The sequence below is a fragment of the Zalophus californianus genome, chromosome 4, assembly GCF_009762305.2.
Source record: "Zalophus californianus isolate mZalCal1 chromosome 4, mZalCal1.pri.v2, whole genome shotgun sequence".
In the NCBI taxonomy this organism is placed as follows: Eukaryota; Metazoa; Chordata; class Mammalia; order Carnivora; family Otariidae; genus Zalophus; species Zalophus californianus.
Genome location: NC_045598.1, coordinates 33139302 through 33163889, shown reverse-complemented (window position 1 = coordinate 33163889; position 24588 = coordinate 33139302). Strand labels below are relative to the sequence as shown.

At 40.0% G+C, this 24588-nt stretch overlaps 2 protein-coding genes across 6 annotated transcripts; both read right to left on the bottom strand.

Moving 5' to 3' along the window:
- Positions 1-11: 11 nt before the first annotated feature.
- Positions 12-18635, bottom strand: LOC113915293. Of its 2 annotated transcripts, XM_027581135.2 has the most exons (7): positions 17540-18635; positions 9890-9967; positions 7677-7797; positions 5730-5923; positions 2415-2504; positions 845-998; positions 12-70 (listed from the first exon to the last, which is right to left on the bottom strand). In XM_027581135.2, exons 2-6 carry the CDS (start codon positions 9905-9907, stop codon positions 906-908), a joined length of 516 nt encoding a protein of 171 aa, XP_027436936.1. In that variant the 5' UTR covers positions 9908-9967; positions 17540-18635; the 3' UTR covers positions 12-70; positions 845-905. The 2 variants fall into 2 exon arrangements, with proteins under 2 accessions (XP_027436936.1, XP_027436929.1); XM_027581128.2 differs by lacking the exon at positions 9890-9967 and having other exon boundaries at positions 17220-18635.
- Positions 18636-20555: 1920 nt separating this feature from the next.
- PPCS (phosphopantothenoylcysteine synthetase) lies at positions 20556-24238 on the bottom strand. Of its 4 annotated transcripts, none has more exons than XM_027572217.2 (3): positions 23579-24238; positions 23305-23408; positions 20556-21399 (listed from the first exon to the last, which is right to left on the bottom strand). In XM_027572217.2, the coding sequence occupies exons 1-3, from the start codon at positions 24084-24086 to the stop codon at positions 21079-21081; spliced, it is 933 nt and encodes a 310-aa protein (XP_027428018.1). In that variant the 5' UTR covers positions 24087-24238; the 3' UTR covers positions 20556-21078. The 4 variants fall into 4 exon arrangements, with proteins under 4 accessions (XP_027428018.1, XP_027428030.1, XP_027428025.1 ...); XM_027572229.2 differs by having other exon boundaries at positions 24024-24151; XM_027572224.2 differs by lacking the exon at positions 23305-23408 and having other exon boundaries at positions 23579-23868.
- Positions 24239-24588: the final 350 nt, after the last annotated feature.

Genomic DNA, 24588 nt, shown 5'->3' with positions numbered 1-24588 from the left:
TCCCTCTGACCCTCTTCCCTCTCGTGCTCTCTATCTCTCATTCTCTCTCTCTCAAATAAATAAATAAAATCTTTTAAAAAAAAAAAAGAAAAGGCAAAGTTAGTAAGACTGACAATACCAAATACTGACAAAGAATTGGGAGCAACCAAAATCTCATATACAACTGAGGAGGGCTTAAATTAATACAACTACTTGGAAGACAGTATAACAGTTATCTACCAAAGTAGAATATGCACATAACCCTTTGATCCAATAATTAGGTATATCACAATTAGAAATGTGTTGGTAAGTCCACGAATATTCCTAGCAGGACTATTCATAATAGAGCACAGCTGGAAGCAACATAAATGTCCATCAACAGTAGAATGGCTAGTATATTTATTCAGTGGACTATTATACAACCAGCACAAGTGAAAAAAGTGCTGCCACATGCAGCAACATGAGTGAATCTCACGAATATAAGATTGAACAAGAGAAACAAACTAAATTCAAGAATGCATATTGCCTGCTGTCAAAACTCAGAAATAGTGTTAAAAGTCAGGATAGTGGTTACATCTGGGTGGGAGAGAGGGTGTAGACCTAGAGAGAAGAAACAAAGGGGGCACTGGAATGCTGGGAGCTTCTTGCACCCCATGATGTACACTTAGGAGTTGTGTGTGTTTGGGTAGGTATGTTATGCTTATCCTTCGGTAAAAATTTCTGGACAGTGTACAAAAAGAAGCTGTTTATCAAACTTCTATGTGTTTTAGATTTTTTTTTCTCAATGTACTCATGTTCTACCCTGAGAAAAGATCAATTACATTTAAAGCATCATTAGAAACATTCCTCTGCAACCACAGCTTACCTAATTTACTCTGTTCTTTCTCCCTCCCTTGTAGCTCATCATTGAGCATTCGGATCTCTTCCTAGGCCATCCTTAACCTCTCCACCGCTTGTTCTGCATTTCTCTCCAGGCAGTTCTGTGAAGTTTTATCTTTTTCCAGGTCTTCATTACGGGACTGAAATAAAACTATTATTAGTAATAAAACAAAAATTAAATGTACTCATAACACTGCACTATTTCCTACAAGCATTTGAAAGCTAACAAAGAAAAGCAGCAAACAATATTTCATTTGTATGTATTTCTTTTATTAAATGAAACCATATAAAATTGGTGATACTTGATTTTTTTACCTATGAACATACAACTTCATATAGTTCAACCTAATATATCTAAGAGTTTATGGTTATACGATTATAAAAAATAGAAATTTTATCATAAAAATGAGTACCATCTGACAAAAAAGAGAAAAAAACTCCTCATGTATATGGTCCATTAAATACAGTTTATAAAATGCTTTCACACAGAGTATTTCATTTAATGTCAAGATATGCACACACTCAAATCATGTTTACAGATCCTTTTCTGCAATTATTTTCAAAACATTTTAAAAGCTAAGAAATTTAGTCTCCATTATACCTTGCTTTTGATCCCCAAAATATGTATCAATTTATATAATCATCATACAAATATTTCTTACTTTTTTTCAAGAATTCTATTATTTTTTTTAAGATTTTATTTATTTATTTGAGAGAGAGAGAATGAGAGAGAGAGCATGAGAGAGGGGAGGGTCAGAGGGAGAAGCAGACTCCCTGCTCATACAAATATTTCTAAAAGATAAGAAGACAACCAAAATACCATCCACATAACAAAACCACTTCTAATATATTGGTATATATCCTTGCAGTATTTTTTATTTATATACATTTTTACATAGTCATAATCCCAATCTATGTACATTTCTGTCTTTTTCATTTAACATTATATGAGAAACACTTCCCCAAAAAACTGTACAGATTTTGTAATGATAATTTTTTAAAGGCTATATAGTGTTCCATAGTGAGTGTGACATGATTTATATAATCATTTAAACATTTGGTAGTTTCTAATTTTTGCTATTGAAAATAATGCTATGATAAACAGTTTCATCCATATACATTTATCTTGGGTTACTTCCTGCGGTTAAATTCCTAGCATATACTTTATTTACTGGATTTAGCACTTAATAACATTTCCCCAGATCAAAAAATTTAATTCCATGAAAGAATTGATTATACTTAAAATAATGTGCTATATATATTAAAGGACTACCCCCAAAAAAGGGCTCCAAACATATTTGGGAAGGATTATCCCAAAATGATTTTTCAAAGGTTATAACACACATTGATTGTTTAAATTTTGATGCATTCAATAAAAATCAGCTATTAATTTTTTCTTCCCAAATCTTTGTGATGTATTTATAATACTTTTATGCACAATTTTATAATCTTCACAGCATCAATCTATATTTTAATATATTCAAACAAAATACTTGCTAAAAGCTAATGTGTAATTAGCTCTTATTATTAAGTGAAGGATTCTTTTTTTTTTTTACCTCACTCAGATTTTTTTCAGATTGCTTCACAGGTTCCTGATATTTCTCATGTTCTCTTTGCAGAGGCTGGTGGATTTGTTCAAGTTTCTCCTGAATAAATAATAAGATAAGTGAAACTTACATCAGTCAGTCTTTATAAATAAAAATGTCATTTAAATTTTTTTAAAAAGCAAAAAAACAAAAAAAGGAGCACAGTCCATTTCATCAAGTTAGGCCATGCATTTTCAATGAGACAGTATCACCCCAAAGGGAGTGAAAATTGGTTCCTATGGGAGCAAAAAAATCTTACTCTTTTTATGTACAAAGCATGATATGCCTACACTATGTAGAACTCTACAGTAGTGTTAAAATTTCACAGGAGAGTGATTAGGAAAATTATCTAAAAAGTCTTACTATAGAGGCAATAATGAAAAACAATTGGCTAACACTGGCTAGCCAAACCTTGAGATTAAAACCCAATAAAGATAACAAGAGAAAGAAAAATCACAGGGCAATCTTCTTACTCATAAACATAGATAAAAAATCCTAAACAAAATTTTATGAAATCTAATCTAATAATATCTAGAAAGGACAACATATCATGAATAAGTTGGATTTATCCCAGCAATGCAAGATAGATTTAACATTAGAAAAATAAATCAACGAAATTCTCCCATTAACAGATTCAAGTTCTAAATTATTTCATCATCAATGGCTACAAAAAAACATTTTCTAGTATTCACCACTGGTTCCTAATAAAAACTCTTAGCAAATTAGGAATAAGAGTGTAAATAATAAATAATAAATAAAGACTACCATCTGAAATAAAAGCTTCAGCAAACATCATACGTAATAGTGATTCACTGAATGCTTTCTCCGATATTAATAACAAGATGATGATACTAGATAATACTACTAATAATACTAATTTCAAGATAATAGTAAAGAGCCTAGCCAGTGTAAGGCAGGAAAAAGAATTGAAAGGAATAAGGACTGAAAAGGAAGAAACAAAAGTATCATTATTCTCAGATAATGTGATTATACAGGTAGAAAATATTTTAAATCTTCAAAAAAATTATTAAAATGAATAGGAGGGGCGCCCTGTTGGCTCAGTCAGTGGAGCACATGCCTCTTGACCTCAGGGTTGTGAGTTCAAGCCCCACATTCAGTGTGGAGCCTACTTAAAAAAATAAATAAATAGGGGCGCCTGGGTGGCTCAGTCGTTAAGCATCTGCCTTCAGCTCAGGTCATGATCCCAGGGTTCTGGGATCCAGCCTGGCATCGGGCTCCCTGCTCCGCGGGAGGCCTGCTTCTCCCTCTCCCACTCCCCCTGCTTGTGTTCCCTCTCTCGCTGTCTCTTTCTGTGTCAAATAAATAAAATCTTTAAAAAATAATAAAAACAATAAATAAGTAAATAAAAACAAAGAGCAAAAAGTACTTTATAAATAAATAAGTAAAATGAATAAGAAATTTTAGCAACAATGTTAGGTGTCGGTCAGTATATAAAATAATTATATTTTTAAATACCAGTGACAGATAGTTAGAAAATTAAATTCTTTTAAAAAAGATAGCATTTGCTATTAATAGCATCCAAAAATATGAAGTACCTAGGAATAAATGTAACAACAAGAGTGTAAGATTTTATGGAGAAAATCATAAAACTTTACTTATATACATTAAAAAATACATGGATATTCCATGATCACAGATCACACCAATATTTTAAGATAGCAAATTCCTCTTCAACTAATTCATTACAACCAAAAGTCAAAATCCCAGATTTTGTAATAACATGAATCAGAATGTTACTCTTTCCTCTTAAAATTATTTAGTGACTCTCCAGACCTTCTATAACAAAGTCCATCAAATGTTTTTATGCCTTGGGGTGCCTGGCTGCCTCAGGGGGTATAGCCTGCAACCCTTGATCTTGGGGTTGTGGGTTCAAGCTCCGTGCTGGGTTTAGAGATTACTGAAAAATAAGATCTTTTTATTTTTTTATTTTTTTAAAGATTTTATTTATTTATTTGACAGAGAGAGACACAGCGAGAGAGGGAACACAAGCAGGGGGAGTGGGAGAGGGAGAAGCAGGCTTCCCGCCGAGCAGGGAGCCCGATACGGGGCTGGATGCCGGGACCCTGGGATCATGACCTGAGCTGAAGGCAGACACTTAATGACTGAGCCACCCAGGCGCTCCTGAAAAACAAAATCTTTTTAAAAATTGTTTTTATGCCTCTAGTATGGTTCAGGAACACTGATGGGTGCTGAGTCCTAACTTTAGCTTAGTATATGAATCTCACCATGATGTGGTTCCTGAAAATATCTCCAGCCACATTTCTCAGCATTCACTCACACAAACCAGTCTGTAATATACACTGTTTCCTCTGCAGAAATGACTTTCCCAGCTTCTTCATCTAGCTAACACATATTCAGCTTTCAAACTACTACTCAGTATCTCCTCTGGAAGGCTTTTCAGTCCCCCGACCCATCACGTCTGACTCAGACGTGAAGCCCTTCTCTGAATTTCTCGAACCTTCTATGCCTTCCCTTATCATGGGATTTTACACACTGAACTATAATCACTGGCTTTTTTTTTTCCTCCGTTAGCTTATAAGTTCCTTGCAAGTCCAAATCATGTCTAACTTGACTTTGTTTCTACATCCACTGGCACAGAGCCTGGCACATGGGAAATTCTCAATAAACAATAACAATAATGCTAATTAATACTCTGGTTTCTCTTCAGATGGCATAAATCTTTCACCTTTTATTACAGATTTCTGTGGAGAAAAAAAGCCTCACAATAATGCTAATTAATGTGTGAGGTACTATTCTAGAGCCTTATATATGTTATTTCATTTTCATGATAACCTTGTGGAGTAGCTGAGCCGATCCCAGATTTTATAGATGAGAAAATCAAGGCTCACAAAAGTTAACTAACTTGCTCAAGTTCATTCTGAGAACAAGTGGCAGAGAAGTCCATCCAAATATAAAACCTATATACTTGGGGTGCCTTGGCAAAGTCGGTTGAGTGGCAAGCTCTTGGTTTTGGTTCAGGTGGGGATCTTAGGGTCCTTAGATTGAGCCCCACATCTGGCTCCCCACCAAGCAGGGTGTCTGCTTCAGGATTCTCTCTCTCCCTCACCCTCTGCCCCTCCCCCCACTCACTTGGACACGTACTCTCTCTCTCAAATAAATAAATCTTTAAAAAAGAACACCTATATACTTAAGCATTATTAAAACTGGCTTCCTAATAATTTAATGAATGAATTATTAAAGAAATAACAACAACAAAAAAACTGATCTGCCTCTTATTCAATTACCTACTTAATTTCAGAATACCTGGGCAAGTCCTTTCTGTAGATTACTGGTCATACATCTTTGTGATTCTGGCTTGGAGCCTCCAGTTTCCAGTTTCCTCAAGAGTGTACTTCTTTCTACCAGTAAGTATGTAATCTGTTCACTGGGGCTGCTCAGAGCTATTTCAGATAAGCCCTCTTGATACAACATTTCTTCAATCTCTTTTATTTGCACTTCTGTTAGGAAGAAATAACAGAAACAAAACTGTTAAAAGAAATGCCGGCAAATAATTGCTGTTATAAGATGTTAAATGTGTTTTTAATGAAATAGCAAGTTAATTTTTAAAAAATCAGCTATACTGCTACTACCACTCTTCTCCCCATCCCTCCAGGGTGTCTGCAAACTTTCAGAAAAAATAACAAAAAAAAGTAGTCGGAAAATGTTCTCAAAAGCAGTAGATATTCTTACTGTTGCATAATTTTAAAATTTGTTGTTGTTTTATTGAGTGCTTACTATGTGGTAGGTATTGTATTAAGCACTTAAGATAAATTTATGTCATCTAATCCTTGCAACAATCCACTGAGGTAGGAAACATGATTATCCCATTTATGAGACAAGGATGCAGGCACCAACAAGCCAACTAATTTGTGTAAGGTTACTTAACTAGCCCTGCCAAAATTCTTCGTGATTTCAACACTCAGGTAGATTATTCTAGTGCCCTGGCTTCTCAGTCTCTTCACCAACTAACTTCCAAAGATTGAGTCCTCCACCCCATCTCAGCCCCTACTCCACAGTAATTCTCTAGACCTTGTTAGCAGCAACTCCCTAGTCTCAACTTCAAGCATCCCATTCTCCAATCACTCTTTCCTATGTACTTCTTCTAGTAGCTAGATGTCAACAAATTGTTTTTTAAGATTTTATTTATTTATTTGACAGAGAGAGACACAGCGAGAGAGGGAACACAAGCAGGGGGAGTGGGAGAGGGAGAAGCAGGCTTCCCGCGGAGCAGGGAACCCGATGCGGGGCTCGATCCCAGGACCCTGGGATCATGACCTGAGGCAAAGGCAGATGCTTAACAACTGAGCCACCCAGGTGCCCATAAATGTCAACAAATTTTTGACCATACTGGCAACTATAATCCACTAACTTTAAACACTTTTCAATGTTCTTTATCCCACTCCCGTTCTCATTTACTTTCTTACCTAGCTTAGATTCATCTAAGCAATTCATCATTATAATCACCCCCCTTGAAAACATTCACAACTCCCTTGCCCCTCTTTCCTTCCATTATACTTGGTTGACAGAACTCCAGCCTGTAAACCAACCCTTCACCTCTCCTGCCCCTCACTCCAGAATTGGAGTGAGAAGTTCTAAAATGAAAAATAAAACAAAACAAAACAAAAAACCACGATTCCAAATGGAATATCTGAGGTGCCAGGGAAAATGCTGAGCAAAGAAAATAATAAATGTGTGGTAAATATAAGTAATCACTGTCCCTATGTAATAATAATATTATCTAATTTGTGAGGTTAAACAAAATAGAATATTCTAAAGGGGTCCTATCCATGTCTTCTCTTGTAGCTTTGTAGTACTTAATAAATATTTCCTGAATCCTTAATATGCTAGGTACTTTACAAGGCAGGTGCTGTGGGAAACACAGAAACCACTAAGACCAGGGCACGATTTCTACCCCAAAGGAGCTGACACAGGTCACTATGATACAGTGTGGTAAGTGCTAGAATAGACATTGAAGGAAATAACCATCCTGTATTCTCTCACACACATTCCTGACTCTTTCAGAATAGATAATTTAAAGACTAGACAGAAAATACACTCAAAACATTATAAGTACTTTTCTTGGAGTGGAGGATTATATTTTCCCCCTTCTTTCTACTTTTATACATTTCCCAGATTTCTGTAATTGTCACATATTATTTTTAGAAGTAGGAAAAAAAATAAACTTCACATTGTTACAAAAGGAAAAATTACCCTGTTTGGGTTGGAGCTCTTTAACCACATGTCTATGCTGTTTGTTTTCCTTTTCACAACCGTGAGAAAATGCTTCTTTTTCCTCTGTTAAGTTATGGACATTGTTTGCATAGTTTTCTACCTAAAAAGAAAATAATACATTTTCTTACTCTTAGTCCATGGTTCATATAGTAATCCATATCAAATCTATGAAGTGAAAGAGTCATTGAGAGATCACCATACTATCGTGTCTATAATCTAAGAAATAAACAGAAAACCTAGCTTTCCTTAAGTGTGGGTCTCCCTCCCTAAACTTCCTTCCAGCTGCTTCGTGTTATCAGACACTGTTTCCCACAGATATGATGACACATCACCACAAATTTCTGGGACAGTCACAATCTCTAATTTCTTTTTTCCATTAACTTAACAGGTTTCAAATCAAGTCTCCTTATCTATGATTTAGGAAATATAGCATGATACCCATGAACAGAGAAAAATCTCCACAGTAATTTTTATACTCCTGTACTAACAATGATGATTAAAATGTCTGAAATGTTAACAGAAGATTGTATTAAAATACTGAGTATTTTTTAAAAATAGCTTTTGGCTAATATGGCAGCTTCATAAAAGGTACTTTTATATGGTGCATAATAATAGATTAAAAGCTAGCTCAATGCTCCCGGCACTATATTAAGGACATCAAATACTTCATTTTCACCGCAATCCTCTGAGACTATTAGCCTCCCACTTTATAGGGGAAAAAGCAGCCCGTTAGGGGCCAAGGGATTTGCACTGTCATGCAGGAAATAAGGGGAGGCCTAGACTTCACACTCAACAGGGCCAAACCCAGAGGCTAAGCTCTTACCTACTATGCCAAATTGCTTAGAAGTAGACTACCAAAGTAACTGCCTTTTGCTGAATTGTGTTGAGACCTATTGCACAACTCCTCATAAAACGAACAAAGAGCTGAATGGTACAGCAGACATAACTCAGCACTGACACCCAACTTTGTAACTTCCTGCTAATCTTCAATTTCTTTCTCTTCAAAACGGCAGGAACAATAACACCTATCTCTAATAATAACAACTATAATTTATTGAATACTTGCTAGGTGTCAAGTACATGTGTGTGAAATGTTTTATGGACCTTAACCTGTGTAAACCCCACACATCTCTTTGAAGAAGCTATTATCATCCCCATCTTACAGATGAGAAATTTCAAGTTCAAAGATGTTAACTAACTTCCCCAAGGTTACACAGAAAGACAGTACTAAAGGCAATTTTTCACCCCCATGTGCCTAATGTTAAAGTTCATGGTCTATTATGCTGTCCTGCTTTTGTTCTAAAGAAGCTGCATTCTTCTTTAAGAGTTTGGAAATCAAATAAAAAATTCCTCTAAGAATTAAATTTAAAAATCAGTGAGTTGCCTATCTTAGCTGAGATGTTGAAACACAGTAGAATGACTTCCAATCAACCTGAGAGAATTTCTTAACTCATTTAGAGAAAAAATATGTTGAAAAGTAGGTTGATCAGTATTGGAAACATCAAAAGAGTGATAAGAAAGTCAAAAGATGCCATTATCAACTCCTCTTAAGGGCTAGGTACCCTGCTTGGTTCTAGTCTACAACAGGTCCAGAAATAAAGGCAGGTATAGAGAGCTCTATTGTGGAAATCAGGCTATCTTAGCCACTGCTGTAAAAATTAGAATCATTTGTTCAGCAAGTAAACATCTGTAATGCAGTGTACCTGTAGAGAAAGAATCCATCAGCCACAGGACATGCATGTCTGGTTCTTGTGGCAATTACATTTCTTTTTGTCAACTAGTAAGCTGGTATCTATTTTTCTATAAACTTCTCTGTGAGTGTATTTAATATAAGGTCACCTTTGAGAAACAGATCCACTGACTAATCAGGTTTCTAAGCCTACAAGCTACAAGCAAGAGAGTCAGCTAAAGGGCCGGTTATTGAAACATGGATGAATTTACAAAGATAATGAAAGCCACCTTGAGCAGACCTATTTGGATGTCCAACCAGTCATCTCTGGGTAACATCCCATACATGTACTCTACTAGAAATGAATACAGACTGTTGCAACATTTTAGGGGAAAAAATGTACGTGCAAGTGCTTTGCAAACTACACAGTAATATTCAAATGTTGGTTTTTAACATGTCAATTTAATGAAGGACAATGAATAAAACCACAGGTATCTTAGAACTTTATGTTATTAGCTCTTACTTCTTTCATTTCTTCCATGTACTTCACTGTAATTTCTTCTAAATTTCTGGTAGCAGTGCTCAGCCTGTCTTCACTGTTCTGGAATAAGCACCAATATAAAATAGAGTAGTTCTTCTGTAGCAACAAGGGATTCAACCCCTCCTTTCTCGAGATGGTGAAATACATATTTTATCTGAACTTGTCCCTTGGTAAAAGAGGTAAGCATATGTGTATGTACATACATGCATACAACACACATACACACACGCACACACAACTGAGCATGCAAGAAAACTGACATGTATATACACCTAGAGTTAGACGCTGTACAAAGTAGTTTAGTTCTCCTGTTAATTAATGGGTATGTTATCCAGTTATGATGAACATTTACATGAATAGCCAACAACACAAAGAAAATTAAAGTTTCAAACAACTTTATAATATCTTCTAAAATAAGAAATGATGAAATTATATATATAATGCAAATGTGTGTTTTAAAAAATACAAGCTTTTCTGTATGCCCAGTTCTGAAGTTTACAATTTAGTAATCTGAAAATCGCCCAAAGGCCCCTTGCAAAGTTATATGTTCCAAAGAAGCCTTTTTTCCCTCAGTTGAATTTGAGAGATAAAAGGACTCCTCTGGAAGCTAGAGAGCCCACTGATTCTGTACTATCAAGGAATACTCACAGAATATGGCTTATAATTTCTGGTGACTTTTAAATCATTCAGTTCTCTTCTAAAACCTCTTGATATAAGCCTGTCATCAATATTATCTTTAGTTTTTTAAGTTAAAAGTAGTCATGCTACAAAAGAGCTGACACTATAATGGTAGGTGAAAGATAAATTTCTGATTGAAGTTGTATCTGTGTTTCTCTGTTACTAGAACCTCTGGCTGTGAATAGGACTAGCTGTTATAATCAAACATAACTTTTTAAAAATATTTTATTTATTTATTTGAGAGAGAGAGCACGAGCAGTGGGGAGGAACAGAGGGAGAGGGAGAAGCAGGCTCCCCGCTGAGCAGGGAGCCTGACTCAGGGCTCGATCCCAGGACCCTGGGAGCATGACCTGAGCCGAAGGCAGACGTTTAACCAACTGAGCCACCCAGGCACCCCCAGGCATAACTTTTAACCAAGTTAATCTGACCAAATTGTAGTGATCTGCATAATTATTATTGTACTGCTGATAGTCCACACAAACTATACTGTTTTGCTTTCTTAATTATTTGTATTATTTTTCTCCTTTCTTGCTAAGTGTTTCAGTGTCATCATTTTCACATCAACAGTTTTGGTGGGCAATATATAGAATTCTAATTATCCTCTGAACCTCACACTGAAAGAAAAAAGGGCCCAGGCCTGAATCTTTGTACCCCATGTGTCCTCCTCATGACTTACAGCTAAGAATCTTCTTGTGCTCCTCCTCACCCCATTCCCATCGTCTGGTCCCCACTCATATTCTCCTTCTCCCTTTTTAAGGCTGGATAATATTCCGGTGTATGGGTGTGTGCATGCATGTGTATGTCTGTGTGTGTATGTATCACATTTTTTCATTCATTCATCTGTTCATGGACATTTGAGCTGTTTCCACCTTTCAACTGGTGTGAATTAACACTGTTGTGAACATGAGTTACAAGTAATCTGTTTAAGTCCCTGCTTTCAATTATTTTGGGTATATATCTAGAAGTAGAATTGCTGTCAATATAACTCTGTTTAACTTTTTGAGGAGCTGCCCTACTGTTTTCCAAAGTAGCTGCAGCATTGTATGTTCCCACCATACTGCCCAGAAGGGTTCCAATTTCTTCACGTCTTTGCCAACACTTGTTATATTTGTTTTATATATATAACAAGGCCATACTGATGGGGGTGAAGTGATTGCTCTCTTAAACTGTATTTATTCTACAATGACAGTGAGACCTCAGTCCCTGGACCATTACATCTTTCAAACCAGCAGATACTTTTGGCTTTTCCCCTCAAGCCTGGACCCAATAGCTGATCACTGCAATGTCTCATCAATGTCCCCAGTTATCTTGCTCCTTGTCCCACCTTCCCTGAAAATCCCAGCCCTGGAAAAGTTTGACCATTTGACTACCCTATATCGATTTTAGTTTGCTGAGTGCTCGTAGAGAAAAATAAAACAAGCAAGCAGACAGGGCCACTACAAATTCATGGTCTGCAGCCTGAGCCAAGCTTCTCTCCTGATAGATCAATCTCTGCATTCTTCACCAGATTCTGCTACAGTTTCACTCAGCAACTATCCAGAACTTCCAGCTCTCCCCTCAAACTCCACATCTTACTTCTCCCCTGTTTTGGCAGATGGCCTTGTCTTCCACAGCACTAATAAAACTAAAGTCCTCATAAAACTCTGTCAGCTTCTTCCCCTACAATAAGATACTAGCCTTCATCGTTAGAGAACTTGTTCTCTTTCTCTGCTCAGTGGAGACTTCCATCTTCCCGATCAAAGCAAGTCTCTTCACCGGTGTTCTAGATCCCATCCCATATTGCTTCTTCAAGGAAGCTTTTTCTTTTCTGTATACTCATTATCTCCCTCTCTACTGATCTCTTGCCCTTCATTCAAGATGTTTCTGGTCTTAAAAAGAAAGATACAAAAACAACTCTCCTTTGACCCCACCACATTCCTCTGAAGGTACTGTCCTTCTTCTAATTTGTCTTCCCCTCCTCAAACATCTGCATTTTGGCTTCTGTTCTTACCACTATACTCAAAATATCACTTACCAATAACCCTCAAAATGCCAATCAAACTGGACATGTTTCTATAATTTTTATATATGATCTCTCTGCACCCCTATCTTGAAAGTGTTTCCTTTCTCTGTTCTGTGACATCACTTTCTCCTGTGTTTACTCTTACCTCTCTGGCCTTTCCTTCTCTGTGTTCTCCCTGAGCTCCTCTTCTTCCATAGCCCCTTGAGACGCTGACATTCCTAAGAATCCTGCCTTTGGCTCTCTGCCTTTTCTCACTCTCATGGGGATTAACAGCGTGGATATAGGAGTCTGACATACCTTGGTTCAAACCCTGGCTCCACCACTTTCTAGCTTTGTGACTAAGCAAGTCACCTAACTTCTTTAAACTTTTATTTACCCCCAAATAAAATGGATTAATAATAATGCCTACCTCATGGGGTTGTTAGGGTTAAATAATAATCTATCTTTGCTAAGCTCCAGCTCTATATAGAAAAAAATGGGAAGAAACAGGAACACACTGAAGTTAGAACAAACACAAGTACGTGTGGCAAAGACTGCCAGCTGTCCCCCAATATTTATTCTTTCCTTTTCCCGCAGCAGAAGATAACTGACTTCTTGAATGATCATACGGCTGCCTGCCTTACTGCTAGAGACAGCCAAGTTCTGACCAATGGGATGTAAATGGAATTGTGCGCCACCTCTAGGAAGTGCCCTGAAAGGAATGGGCTCACTCTTCCTATTTCCTCCATTCTACTGGCTGGAATACACACAAGATAGTTGAAGCTTGAGCAGCCATCCTGGACACCATGGGTTAGAAGCCACCTGCCATAGATATATGCTATCATGAGAGAAGAAATCTGTGAATCTCTGACAATTTCAAGATGCTACCCTATCAGTTCTGGACTGCTTTCTTCTTCACTCTTATTTGGGAGAAATAAATTTCTTTTTCAAGCCATTTTTATTTTGAGCTTTCTGACCCTCATGGCCAACCAATCCCAACTATTACAGAAGGGTTACTTAAAGAATAAGATATACATGCATATGCTGGAAAATAAATATGACTACATAGGAACTGGATATGGAACTGGACAGCCCATCCTGGACCAGACTGGACTAGTCTATCCTGACCCATGAGGTCTTTCATCTCTGAGTTTCCACATGAATCTGCCCCCGTTTACTTGCTTTTCTACATGGATAGATTTTCTCTGCTTGCTCATCAGCCAGGCTAGAAACAGCCATTCATGTGTTAAGCCTAACTAACTTTTCATATGAAGTCACTTCTGTTCTTTATGTTTTAATTCAAATTCATGAAAGAGAGATGATTATTTTTTGCTCATTCAATGATCCATGTCCCCCTCTCCAAAGTTAGTTGTATAATCCTCATTCAGTCCATTGTCACTGGAATGGGTTAGAAGCAAATATGACATACAAATATGGCCACTAAAGCCTACTCTTTAAGTAAGGATTGGTGGAGAGGTACAAATTCCAGAGAAGAGGATGTGTAGGTAAGAAGACAATATAAAATGCGTCTACTGTTTAAGACCAATGCATATCAAATTGTCTAATGAACAACTCGGCTTGAATCCACTCATCTTTCCCTTCCACCTGCTCCTCCTTCTGTATTGTACAGTTAATAAAATCACCATCAATACAGTTTCCCAAGCCGGAAATCTGGGAGTCATCCATGACCCTGCCTTCTTATTCATCCCACTCTCATTAACGACCAGTCCCTGAATATGTAGATTCTACTTCTTATCTAAGGGTGCTGCCTTAGTTTAGCCTCTCCTCACTTACTGTCCAGTTTAGTGTAATTGCATCCTTAACTGACATCCCTGCTGCCAGGCTGTCCCCCATCCAAAGCCCTCAGACTGGCTGTTCTGAATGCAAATCACTTGCTGCTCTTCATTCCCATTGCTTTCAGGAAGAGTTCAAATCCCTCAGCTTGGCACCAGAGATTCTTCACAACCTAGTTCCTGTCTGTCTTTATAGCCTTATCTTCTGCCACACCTTGACATTAGTATACTTACTGATCCCCATAATGCTGCTTATATTTCCATGACTTTGAACATTTGGGTCGCTCTGCCTTTTCTGCTCTGACACCCCAGAACACACATTTTTCCAGGGGGTTGGTTCACTGAGACTCAATGGTTAGGTAATTTGAAAATTCTAAAAAAGCAGATCTTGAGGTAATATAAATCCATTATTTAGCATCTGCCTTCGGCTCAGGACATGATCTCAGGGTCCTGGGATGGAGCCCATTTCAGGCTCCCCACTGAGCAGAGAGTCTGCTTCTCTCTCTCCCTCTGCCCCTCCCCCTGACTCGTGCTCTCTCTCTCTCTCAAATAAAATCTTTTTAAAAATCCACTGAGTTATAAATGCTCTAGCATCTAAACTGCACCTAAAATTACGTACATAACAAAGTATACACACAAACTATTCTCTATAAAGTAGATACTGAATAAATGTTCATTAACTATCTTAAAAAGATTTGCCCTCCTCCCCAAACTTCCACTTGTAAAGAATGAGTTGGTAAAACTGTCAAAGCAAACTGAGACAGAGACAAAGAATTTTAAATGGAAAGAGAGCAAGGAGAATGGGTGCAGAGTCATTGCTTCTTGTTCTTATTTCCCCTACAGGTGCCCTCGAACTACAGTAAGAGGCCAGAACCACACCTCATGTTACAGCACATCTTTTGGCTCTGAGCAAAGGATGAGTTTTGGATCTCATGGTCTTAGAGTGACATTAGGGAACAAAAGTAAATAGCATGGCCACAAAAACTGATATACCCAGATAGGCTACTCACCCTAACCCTTCTTTCTCCCTTCTACACAAATATAATTTAAAAATCATAGGCATCTTAAATATAATTCATATTAAACAGTTTTTTCCTTCTCAATTCCCAAGCAAAATGAGGAGGAAAAATACTTTTCAAAAAATTGAAAACAACGTAGCAATGTTTAAATGCTTAAAATATAAAATTAAAAGAAAGGCAAAATGTACACTATCATTACAGCTATGTAAAAATGTACACTCAGGGGCAAGGGTTGATCCAGGACAGAAAAATGAACTTGATATGTTGGGACAGGGTTTCGTAACCTCAGCATCATTGACATTTGGGCTGGATAATTCTTTGTTGTGGGGGGATGTTCTGTGCATAGCGGGATGTATAGCAGCATCCCTGGCCTCTGCCAACTAGATGCCAGTAACATATCCCCAGCTGGGATATGCTGGATATCCTTTGCCAAATGTCTCATGGGGAGCAAGATCACCTCCGGGGTTTAGAGCCGCTGTCCTAGGGTGAGAGGAAAGTTTTTAAAAAGTTACTTTTCAATGTTGCCCTAATGATGTTTGTTCAGTAAATACATATTGGAAGCAGAAAGGCAAGACCCTTAAAACATAGCATCTAACACTCTGCTTTTCAAAAGTTAGAATTTATCCATTAAATGTGAAAAATTGAAAAAGTTTCAGAACTTTTTCTTTTTTAAAGATTGTATTTATTTATTTATTTATTCATTCATTCATTCATTCATTCATTTAGAGTGCAAGCAAGGGGAGGGGCAGAGGGAGAGGGAGAGAGAGAATCTCAAGCCAACTCCACACTGATCGCGGAGCTTGATCTTAAGACCCTGAGATCATGACCTCAGCTGAAATCAAGAGTCAGACGCCCAACCGACTGAGCCACCAGGTGCCCCCAGAACTTCTTTTTCTTTTCCAATCTATTACGGAAGACTAAGCTGAATTTCCCAGTATTTGGAAAATTGACCTGGCTGTAATATGAGATATCACAGATAAGTGCTGTAATTGGCCTGAGAAAATAAAAATATCCAAATCATTCTAGCCCCCAAAATACCTGCTAAAAGTGCATGTCTTCAAAATAAGTTTACATTTAAACCTGAATACTGAAAAAGAAATAGTAAGACTTAACAAGGAACACAAGACATATTAAAGTTTTTCAACTAAAAGAAAATTGCACTGGCTCTAAATGAATCTTATTCTATTTTTTAAGGTTCTATGTTCCAGTCTTTTTAGGACTATTAAGACTTCTCCCTTGCCAAAAATGTTTATTTTCAATCACTCCTCCTCATTGTTTCTGTTTCTTGGCTCACATCACAAAGAATGTCTTCTGATTAAGAAACTGACATGAAGGGGCACCTGGGTGGCTCAGTCGGTTGGGCAGCCAACTCTTGATTTCCCCTCAGGTCTTGATCTCAGGGTCCTGTGGGAGCCCACCCCCGCAAACCCCCCCCTCAGTGGGTATCTGCTTGAGGATTCTCTCTCCCCTACTCCGTCTGCCCCCTCCCCCATGAAAACGTGTTCTCTCTCTAAAATGAATAAATCTTTAAAAAAAAAAAGGAAATTGACATGAATAGAAGGCACAAGACCTGTTTTAAGCATCTCCTCTCCAGAAAATTCGATGGTATCAAGGCACTGCGTTCATACGGGCTTAAAGTTGAAATCCGGTTACATGATCATTCTGAATGACCTTTTCATACGCATGAATACATCATGTAAATCTAACATAGTATTCACTTGAGCAAGGCATAATCTTCTTTTTTTATATAAGCCTGGGACAGGCCTAAAAATGCATTTTTATTTTTCCCCCTCCGTTTTCAAAACACACTAGGCTTACAGAAATTTACTGTTTGTATTTACCAATGTGCGCTTCTCCGTGCTAGTTAGTTTACCCAAGACAGGAAGCTTGCCATAGTGCAGAGAAACAAAGAAAATCTTCCAAATGATTCCAGAGCTGGAGAATGTGGAATACTTAGCTATCCAAATCATTGTAGCAGGAAAACAGAGGGAGGTGGTCTATAGATGGCAGAGGTGGTGGAGACGAATGAACATTCAGTGATGCGCAGCATGGACAAGAAAGGGTGAAAATGGCTGTGGAATGAGCAGGATGAGAAAAGTGGCGCTCAGGGTGATGAGAGAAGCGGATGAGATTGTAGCTCGAAAGGTAGAAGGTAACTGACTTGATGACGTCGGATGCTGAAGATACCAAAGGCCTCTCCAGAGCTTCATCGGCAGTTAAGGTTCTGCATGATGAACATAGGACGAACAAGCAGAAAACGGCAGTTCTTTGTTCACAAGCCTACAACCAGGGGAAGCCGTGGCTCGGAGGACTCGGGCCAGGCCCGTCAGGCGCAGTGGTCTGTGCAGGGCTGAACTGAGTCTTCGCCTGGGCAGTGAGAAAAGGAGCGCCCACCTAACTGACGGGTTCCAAGCCCTCTCTAAATAAGACAGACAGCCTAATTCTAAAGGCCTGTGGCGGTTGGGTCCCTGGGGACGGGCGAATCCTTCAGGCAGAATCACTCCAGCCCGCCACAACAAAGGCAGAGCCAGGAGAGGCTCTCCTCCGGTTTCGGGCCACACTGGTGAGAGAAGCGGGAAAAACCTGGAAGGCTGAAAAGGAACGCAGAAAAGGCGCTTTCCTCCTTGGGGCTGAGGCGGAACCGCGGGAACCAGGCCGGAAACTGTCTTTCGGGGAGTGCAGTGAGGGTCCCGGCTCACTCGGCTCCACCGCTGCTCAGCGGCCAGCGGCAGGTGCCTACCCAGGCCCGGGCGTCATAGCAACAGCACTCGCCGCAGAGACGCCGAGGCGTCCTTCCGGCGGGAACCATAGAAACGACGCGCACCATTGGCTCAGGGGCTGCTCTTCCTGTGGAGACAGCGCACACCATTGGCCTTTGGGCCTTGGGGCGGGGTTTTTCGGCAAAACAAAAGTACGGCTCATTCCATTGGCTTTGCAGTAACCATGGTAACAACATAGGTGCGCTTTTTCTACTTGGAGGCTACATTTTGTTAGCGGGCATTTATAATTCGCAAATAGCTTCCCGCCGGCCTAATAATCTTGGTTTTATTTTTCTAGAAGTAACTTAATTCTTAAAAGGAAGAGGGTCAGGAGTTGTGAATTTTAAGCCTAGATCTGTCACTACCTGGGGCGCCTAAGACAAATGGCATTTTTCGGACCTGGCTTTATTATAGTAAAAATGAAGAAATCGGACTTGACTAGAATTGTCCCTAAGACAGAAGCCCTTTAGAAGTCCTAGAAAATTCAGTTTAAGTGAACCGTTCCTCCACTTATGTCATGCAAAATAAAAATTCTAAATGACAACTTAAGAGAGCCTTGGTTTATATCGTTCATTTAAATGCTCTTATTGCAAGGTTCTAGTTAGTTCATCAAAGCTTGATTTGACCCATGTTTTGGGGGCTCTTGCTTTGCTGATATCCCAAACAGGTACCCACATGTCAATCTTATTCTAGTTCCACATACGATCCTTTCCAAAGCTTTGCCAGTTATCTGGATAGATCTCATCCCTTACTTTGTGGAAGTACTTCAACCATTTCCACCTTACAAATGTGTTTTCTCTGATCTAAAATGCGCACGGCCATCACTTCCAGTCCACTTAACTCCTACTTATCACTTGTCACTTCCTCAGGGAAACAATTCTTGGTCCTCCAATCCAGATCAAGTGCTTCCTCATTTGCTCTCATTGACTCACGTTCCTTTTCATTCTTTCTTGGCACACTCCTATTTGCTGTTAAAACAAACAAACAAACAAACAAACCTCTTGGAATTTTAACATGTGTAAATACTGTTTAAGTGCTCCAAATGGAAATTATACTGAATTGGAAAACACTTCAAAAATTCCATGTAGGAAAGTGGTGTTTAAGCCTGACAAACCAGGATAGGAAATGGTTCCCAAGGGAAGTAATAGTTATGGTAGAAACAAACATTAAGATCACTTCTAGTTTTGGGGCGCCTGGGTGGCTCAGTTGGTTAAGCGGCTGCCTTCGGCTCAGGTCATGATCCTGGGGTGCTGGGATCGAGCCCCGCATCAGGCTCCCTGCTCGGCTGGAAGCCTGCTTCTCCCTCTCCCACTCCCCCTGCTTGTGTTCCCTCTCACGCCGTCTCTCTCTCTCTCGCTCTCTCTCTCTGTCAATTAAATAAATAAAACCTTTAAAAAAAAAAATCACTTCTAGTTTTCACTCCATTTACCCTCGTTGGACGTTCAAACATCATAATGACAGTCATCATCCACATGAAGTTATAGATGTAGGGAAGAAAATCAATCTTTTGCTTCCTATCCCTTCGGTACTGCAGCCACTGCTGACAGAGCCTGTTGTCTTTGAGATTTTGCTAATCAGACCTTAATTGAAAATTTTTGTTCGATGGGACTGCTGCTTCCAGAACAGTCCTGATTGCTGCAGTTGTTTTTCCTCTGCTTGAAAGTCACATTTCTTGATTTAATGACATATTTCAAAGCATCTTTGCACCTCTGCTCAAATCTTTTCAACATTGATCGTATCACTGTCATCAGACACATTGGGCTACCCTGCCCAACTCCATGATTATCACTAATTGCGTTTTAAATCAAGTATGTAAAGTATATTTCCTGCTTCCACCTACTTATTAATGGCAGTTTCTCAACATGCACTCTGGACCAACCTACAGATCATTTAGGGGATTTTTCTGAACCACATTTCTTGTACACTCCCATCCCAAAGCTCAGGACAGTAAAAAATCTACATGCCAGACACCAGACGACTAATGCTTCATCTTCACTGTTTTATTTACTCCTCACAACAAAGGGCATTATTCAGAAGAGATTTACTATCTCTATTTTATAAATGAACTTGAGATTAAGTCAAGGGTCTAAGCTTACAAAGGTAACAGGTGGCACAGCTCGAAGAGTCAAACTTGGCTGAGATGGCTCCAAAGCCCCTACTCCTTACCACATACCAAAGCTTCCCTCAGGGTGGAAATCACTAATAGGCCCCTTCCTGGCCCCAGGTAGAAGTCAAGTTTCCCTTAAGAACAGTTCTAAAATATTTGAAAGGTAAACTGTTAACTCAAATAGAGAGTCAACCGAGCAAAAAGTGAATGCAGTGGGAAGCTCATAATTCTACAGGCTATCTATCTTGAGGGAAGTGTCTTTCTCTTGTACTCCCACTTTGGATAAATTTCCAAAAAACATTTCCATCATGTTGGCTTTTGGGCACACACTTTATTGCACTTTATTTTTCATACATCCATTTCCCAGAGACATATTTATTCATCTTTTTAACCCTCATAATCCTCAGGGCCTACCACATGGTAGGCATCACGAAATATTTGATCTTTAAGGCATGGCCATTCATGCATCCATAATCCTTCTCATATTATGAAGAAGGTTGATATTCAGGCCTCACAGGTATATGCCGAGAAATATAATTCCCAATAAGCTCTTTTTTTAAAGGTGAGGAACAGCTCATGTTCATTTTCAAAATCCAGGTGACAATCAGATGAGTGTGTCAGGTGGCTTGGTCATAAGTGCGTTGCTTTTGTTTTCATTTTTATTGAGTATGAAATGATCTTTAAAAGACAAATACCAAACTATATTCACCTGCATACCACTCAGTTTTTTCCCTTCATTTTTTTGTCTTTATGAAAGCAAAGGATTTGTTTTTACCAGTTATAAGAGCCCTGATCCACTGAACAATTTTTGATCCTACAAAGTCTTTTTTTACTTCAGTTGTCATGTATAAAAGCTGTGTGTCGAGACTGAAGATCACCCACTATCTTCTCTTCTATATCTATGCCTTTTTCTACTTCTTCCTCTGACAGCAATATCTTGGTTTCTGAGTCTTTTGTTAAAATAACCACAGAGGACCGTCGTGACTCAAGGCTATTGGCCACCACCACTTGATGTCGATAAACTTCCAAAGCATTCCGTGCACGATCAATTACGATGGAAGGGTCAGTCTCCAACTTAAAAGAAATTATAAATGCTTTAGGAGCCCAGTCTTTAACCAAAGGAGAAAGCATTTTTGGCACCATCTTCATTGTTATCTGTATTGGAAAAAGAAAAGCTTAATAAGCAAAGAAAGGTCATTCTCTACCAGGTCAGTCTCATGGGAAACCAAGGAAGTAGGGACTCAGATTTTTGGCTATGTCAATTTGAGTGGGATTTCTCATTGTCAAACTTTTCAGAGCATTTTAAATGCTTAGTTTAAGAGCCTTGGCTCAGGGTTCATGAGGATTCCTAATTCCAAGGCTTCATACAAATTCTGAGACAAACCATGTCTTATGAGTTAACCTTGCCCTACCACCCTCATCACCATTAACAGAGCTCTGAAAAACAGCATTATATTTTCTTAAACATTCCCCTTATTTTAAACCAAACACTCAAATAAACAAATCTATTCACGCAAATCTGTAGCGCAAACGTAACTTTGCCAGAAGTTTAATTAACGTTCGGTTTTTAAAACTCTTAGCCTAAAATATTCCTTGCACCAGTAGCATGGCTATTTGATTCTGTTTAAAAACTGTCACTCATCACACATCTTAGCACTGAAGAAACTGAACTGATTTTCTTTATTTTCACTTAATCAAAACTCCTACTATACCATTCTTGATCCCTTCTAAGAATGCTGAGTTGGTTTGTGTACTTCCAAGAAAGAACTAAAAAACAGAGGATAAACTAAAGCTCCCAGAATTTTAAGTGTGAAATTACTATGATAATTATCAGGATTTCAGAAAATTAGCAAGTGTGATAGGGATTATATTCCCATTCCCCACTTAATTTTTCTGCTTAGCATTTTTCACTACCTAACATAGTATGCATCTGACTTATTTACGGTCTCTGAAGAGTGCAAACAACACAAGGGCACAGTATGTTTCTTTGCACTGCTTTATCTCCAGGTCTTACTACAGTACTTGGCATATTTATTGAAAAAATGAACAAATGAAGTATCCTACAAAGTCAGCAAGTATCCCACAGGTAGTTTCTCCTATTTAAATTCTGCTTGAATCATAAATGATCAAGAATTCTCTCAGGTTGGGCGCCTGGGTGGGTCAGTTGTTCTAAGCAACTGCCTTCGGCTCAGGTTATGATCCTGGAGTCCCGGGATCCAGTCCCGCATCGGGCTCCCTGCTCAGCAGGGAGTCTGCTTCTCCCTCTGACTCTCCCCCATCTCATGTTCTCTATCATTATCTCTCTCAATAAATAAATAAAAATCTTAAAAAAAAATTCTCTCAGGTTCCAGGATACCAGATCACCTCAACATCTCAACCACTAGCCACCCCATACCCTTTCCTTAAACTACAGCAATCATCGTCATCTAACCTACACCCACTACTCTCTCTAATTCACCTTTCATACTGATGCCGGAATGGTCTTTTCAAACAAAAACTTTATCTCATTCTCCTACTTGTTTGCCTTAGCTCCACAGGATAAATTCCAAGCTCCTTAAGAAGGAATACAAAATCTTCTATTATATAAGCTCTCTTCGGTCTGCCCGCCCACCTTTCGCCCCACCCTCCCTGCTCTCCAACCTTACCAAACAACTTCAGTTCACATCACACTGCTCATTTCCAAACTCCAATTTGTACTCTATCTGGAATGACCTTCCCTACTTTGTCTGCTATACTCTCTGTTCATCTTTTAAAACCCAATTTATGTCATCTCCTCCAGGAAGCCTTCCTTGACTTCCCCAAGATTCACTCACCCCATGCTCTGACTTCGCTTTGTACGTACCTCTACTAGAGCATTTATCACTCTGTATTGTAATTATGTCTGTGTCCAGCTCCCTCACTAGACTGTGAGGTTCTTGAGGGAGGGCGGTGTCTTATTCATCTCTGTATCCCTAGTGCCTATCACATACGGAATGCAGAAAGGCCATCTCCAGATCAAGAGGGAATTAACCCAAGATTGATTATAGGGGATCAGATCTCTGGAAGAGAAGCGCCCATCACCTGCAGTGGGCCCCTAGATGACTGGATCTTGTGTTCAGGCATTTCTGAGACAGGAACATAGAAATCTGACACGGCCGCAGCCAGGTAAAACATCGCAGAAGAGCCTGCAGAGAGAAGCACAGGGTGTAATAAATCGGAGTGGGATATGGGATCAGCTCCTTTCAACTCAGGCTCCCGGGCTGTTAGACTGCGGATAATGAAAAGGTGAGGGGGGAAAGTGTCTGGGGAGAAAGGCTCTGCCTGCAGGAAACCCTGAACTCCTAAGCACACGCACCCAGCGGATTGAGCGCCTGGGCCGCAGCCTGCAGCAGATGCAAATAGTCCGCCAAAGTGGTGAACTCCACGGACAGGAAGGTGCCGGCAGCCGCAGCCTCTTGGTAGCTCCGCAGAGCCGCCGCGAAGCCCGGAAGTGCATTCTCCTCGGCCTCCAGGCTCAGCAAACCCGAAGGGGCTGCGCCGCAGGGCCGCAGCGCCGACAGCCAGGTCTGGGGCGGGAAGCGGTGGGCAAAGGGGAAGGCGGAACGAGCGCGGTACAGAAACAGGACCCCGTAACCCGCGGCCAGAAAGGCCTCGGCCGAGGTAGCCCCGCGCCGCCCGCTGCTGAAGTTGTCCAGGAAGCGCACTGGCCGGGCTTCCAGGGGAACTTTGGTACCGCCGGACGTGATCAACACCACCCGCCGGCCCTGCGCGCCCAGCCTGGCGGCGAAGCGAGCCATAACCTCGGCGTAGCGCGCAGCATCCGCAGGTTTGGGAAACTCGGCGACCAGATCCACTTCCGCCATCAGTCCCCGGGCGCGCCCGCACTCGCGCACGCTCCACTGCCGCCGGCACCGCGCCCCTGCCGCGATCCCGGTACCCGCGCAGCCGCACTAGTGAGGGGGCGACTTTTCCCCTTCACGCCGCACGCCGGCGCCGCCTTTCTCCTCGTGTGGAATTGCGTGCCGTTTCTACCCCACAGCCTCGCAGAGGTGACCCTGAGCTGGCTAGATTTGTCGGCTGGGTAGGCATCTGGAAGGGCCACTTCCCCTCATGTTCGTTTCCTACTCGAGTAAAGAACTGGCCGTTTTTGCCTCTCACCGGCCACCGTATCGGCCTTACTGGACTTAGATTCCACTGGAGTCAGACTGCCCGGCCGTTTAACCTTCGGGACCAACGAGGAGGAGTTTTGTGGTGGTGTTTTTTTTAACCCCAAAAATACAGTCTAGATGTCAGTGGAGGCACGCCCCACCCCCTGCGCTTGAAATTCTGGGAACGAGGCTGCCCGATGGCAGTCACGTGACGCCG

Excerpts from the sequence above, each read along its gene's own strand:
- LOC113915293 (XM_027581128.2), bottom strand. The coding sequence starts at position 17,348 with ATGATTTGGATAGCTAAGTATTCCACATTCTCCAGCTCTGGAATCATT. Across the intron at positions 7,798-17,219 it reads GCACGGAGAAGCGCACATTG|GTAGAAAACTATGCAAACAA; the intron begins GTAAATACAAAC and ends TTTTCTTTTTAG. Across the intron at positions 2,505-5,729 it reads TACAGAAAGGACTTGCCCAG|GAGAAACTTGAACAAATCCA; the intron begins GTATTCTGAAAT and ends TTATTTATTCAG.
- PPCS (XM_027572217.2), bottom strand. The coding sequence starts at position 24,086 with ATGGCGGAAGTGGATCTGGTCGCCGAGTTTCCCAAACCTGCGGATGCT. Across the intron at positions 23,409-23,578 it reads CCAGGCGCTCAATCCGCTGG|GCTCTTCTGCGATGTTTTAC; the intron begins GTGCGTGTGCTT and ends TTCTCTCTGCAG. Across the intron at positions 21,400-23,304 it reads CATCTAGGGGCCCACTGCAG|ATAACAATGAAGATGGTGCC; the intron begins GTGATGGGCGCT and ends TTTCCAATACAG.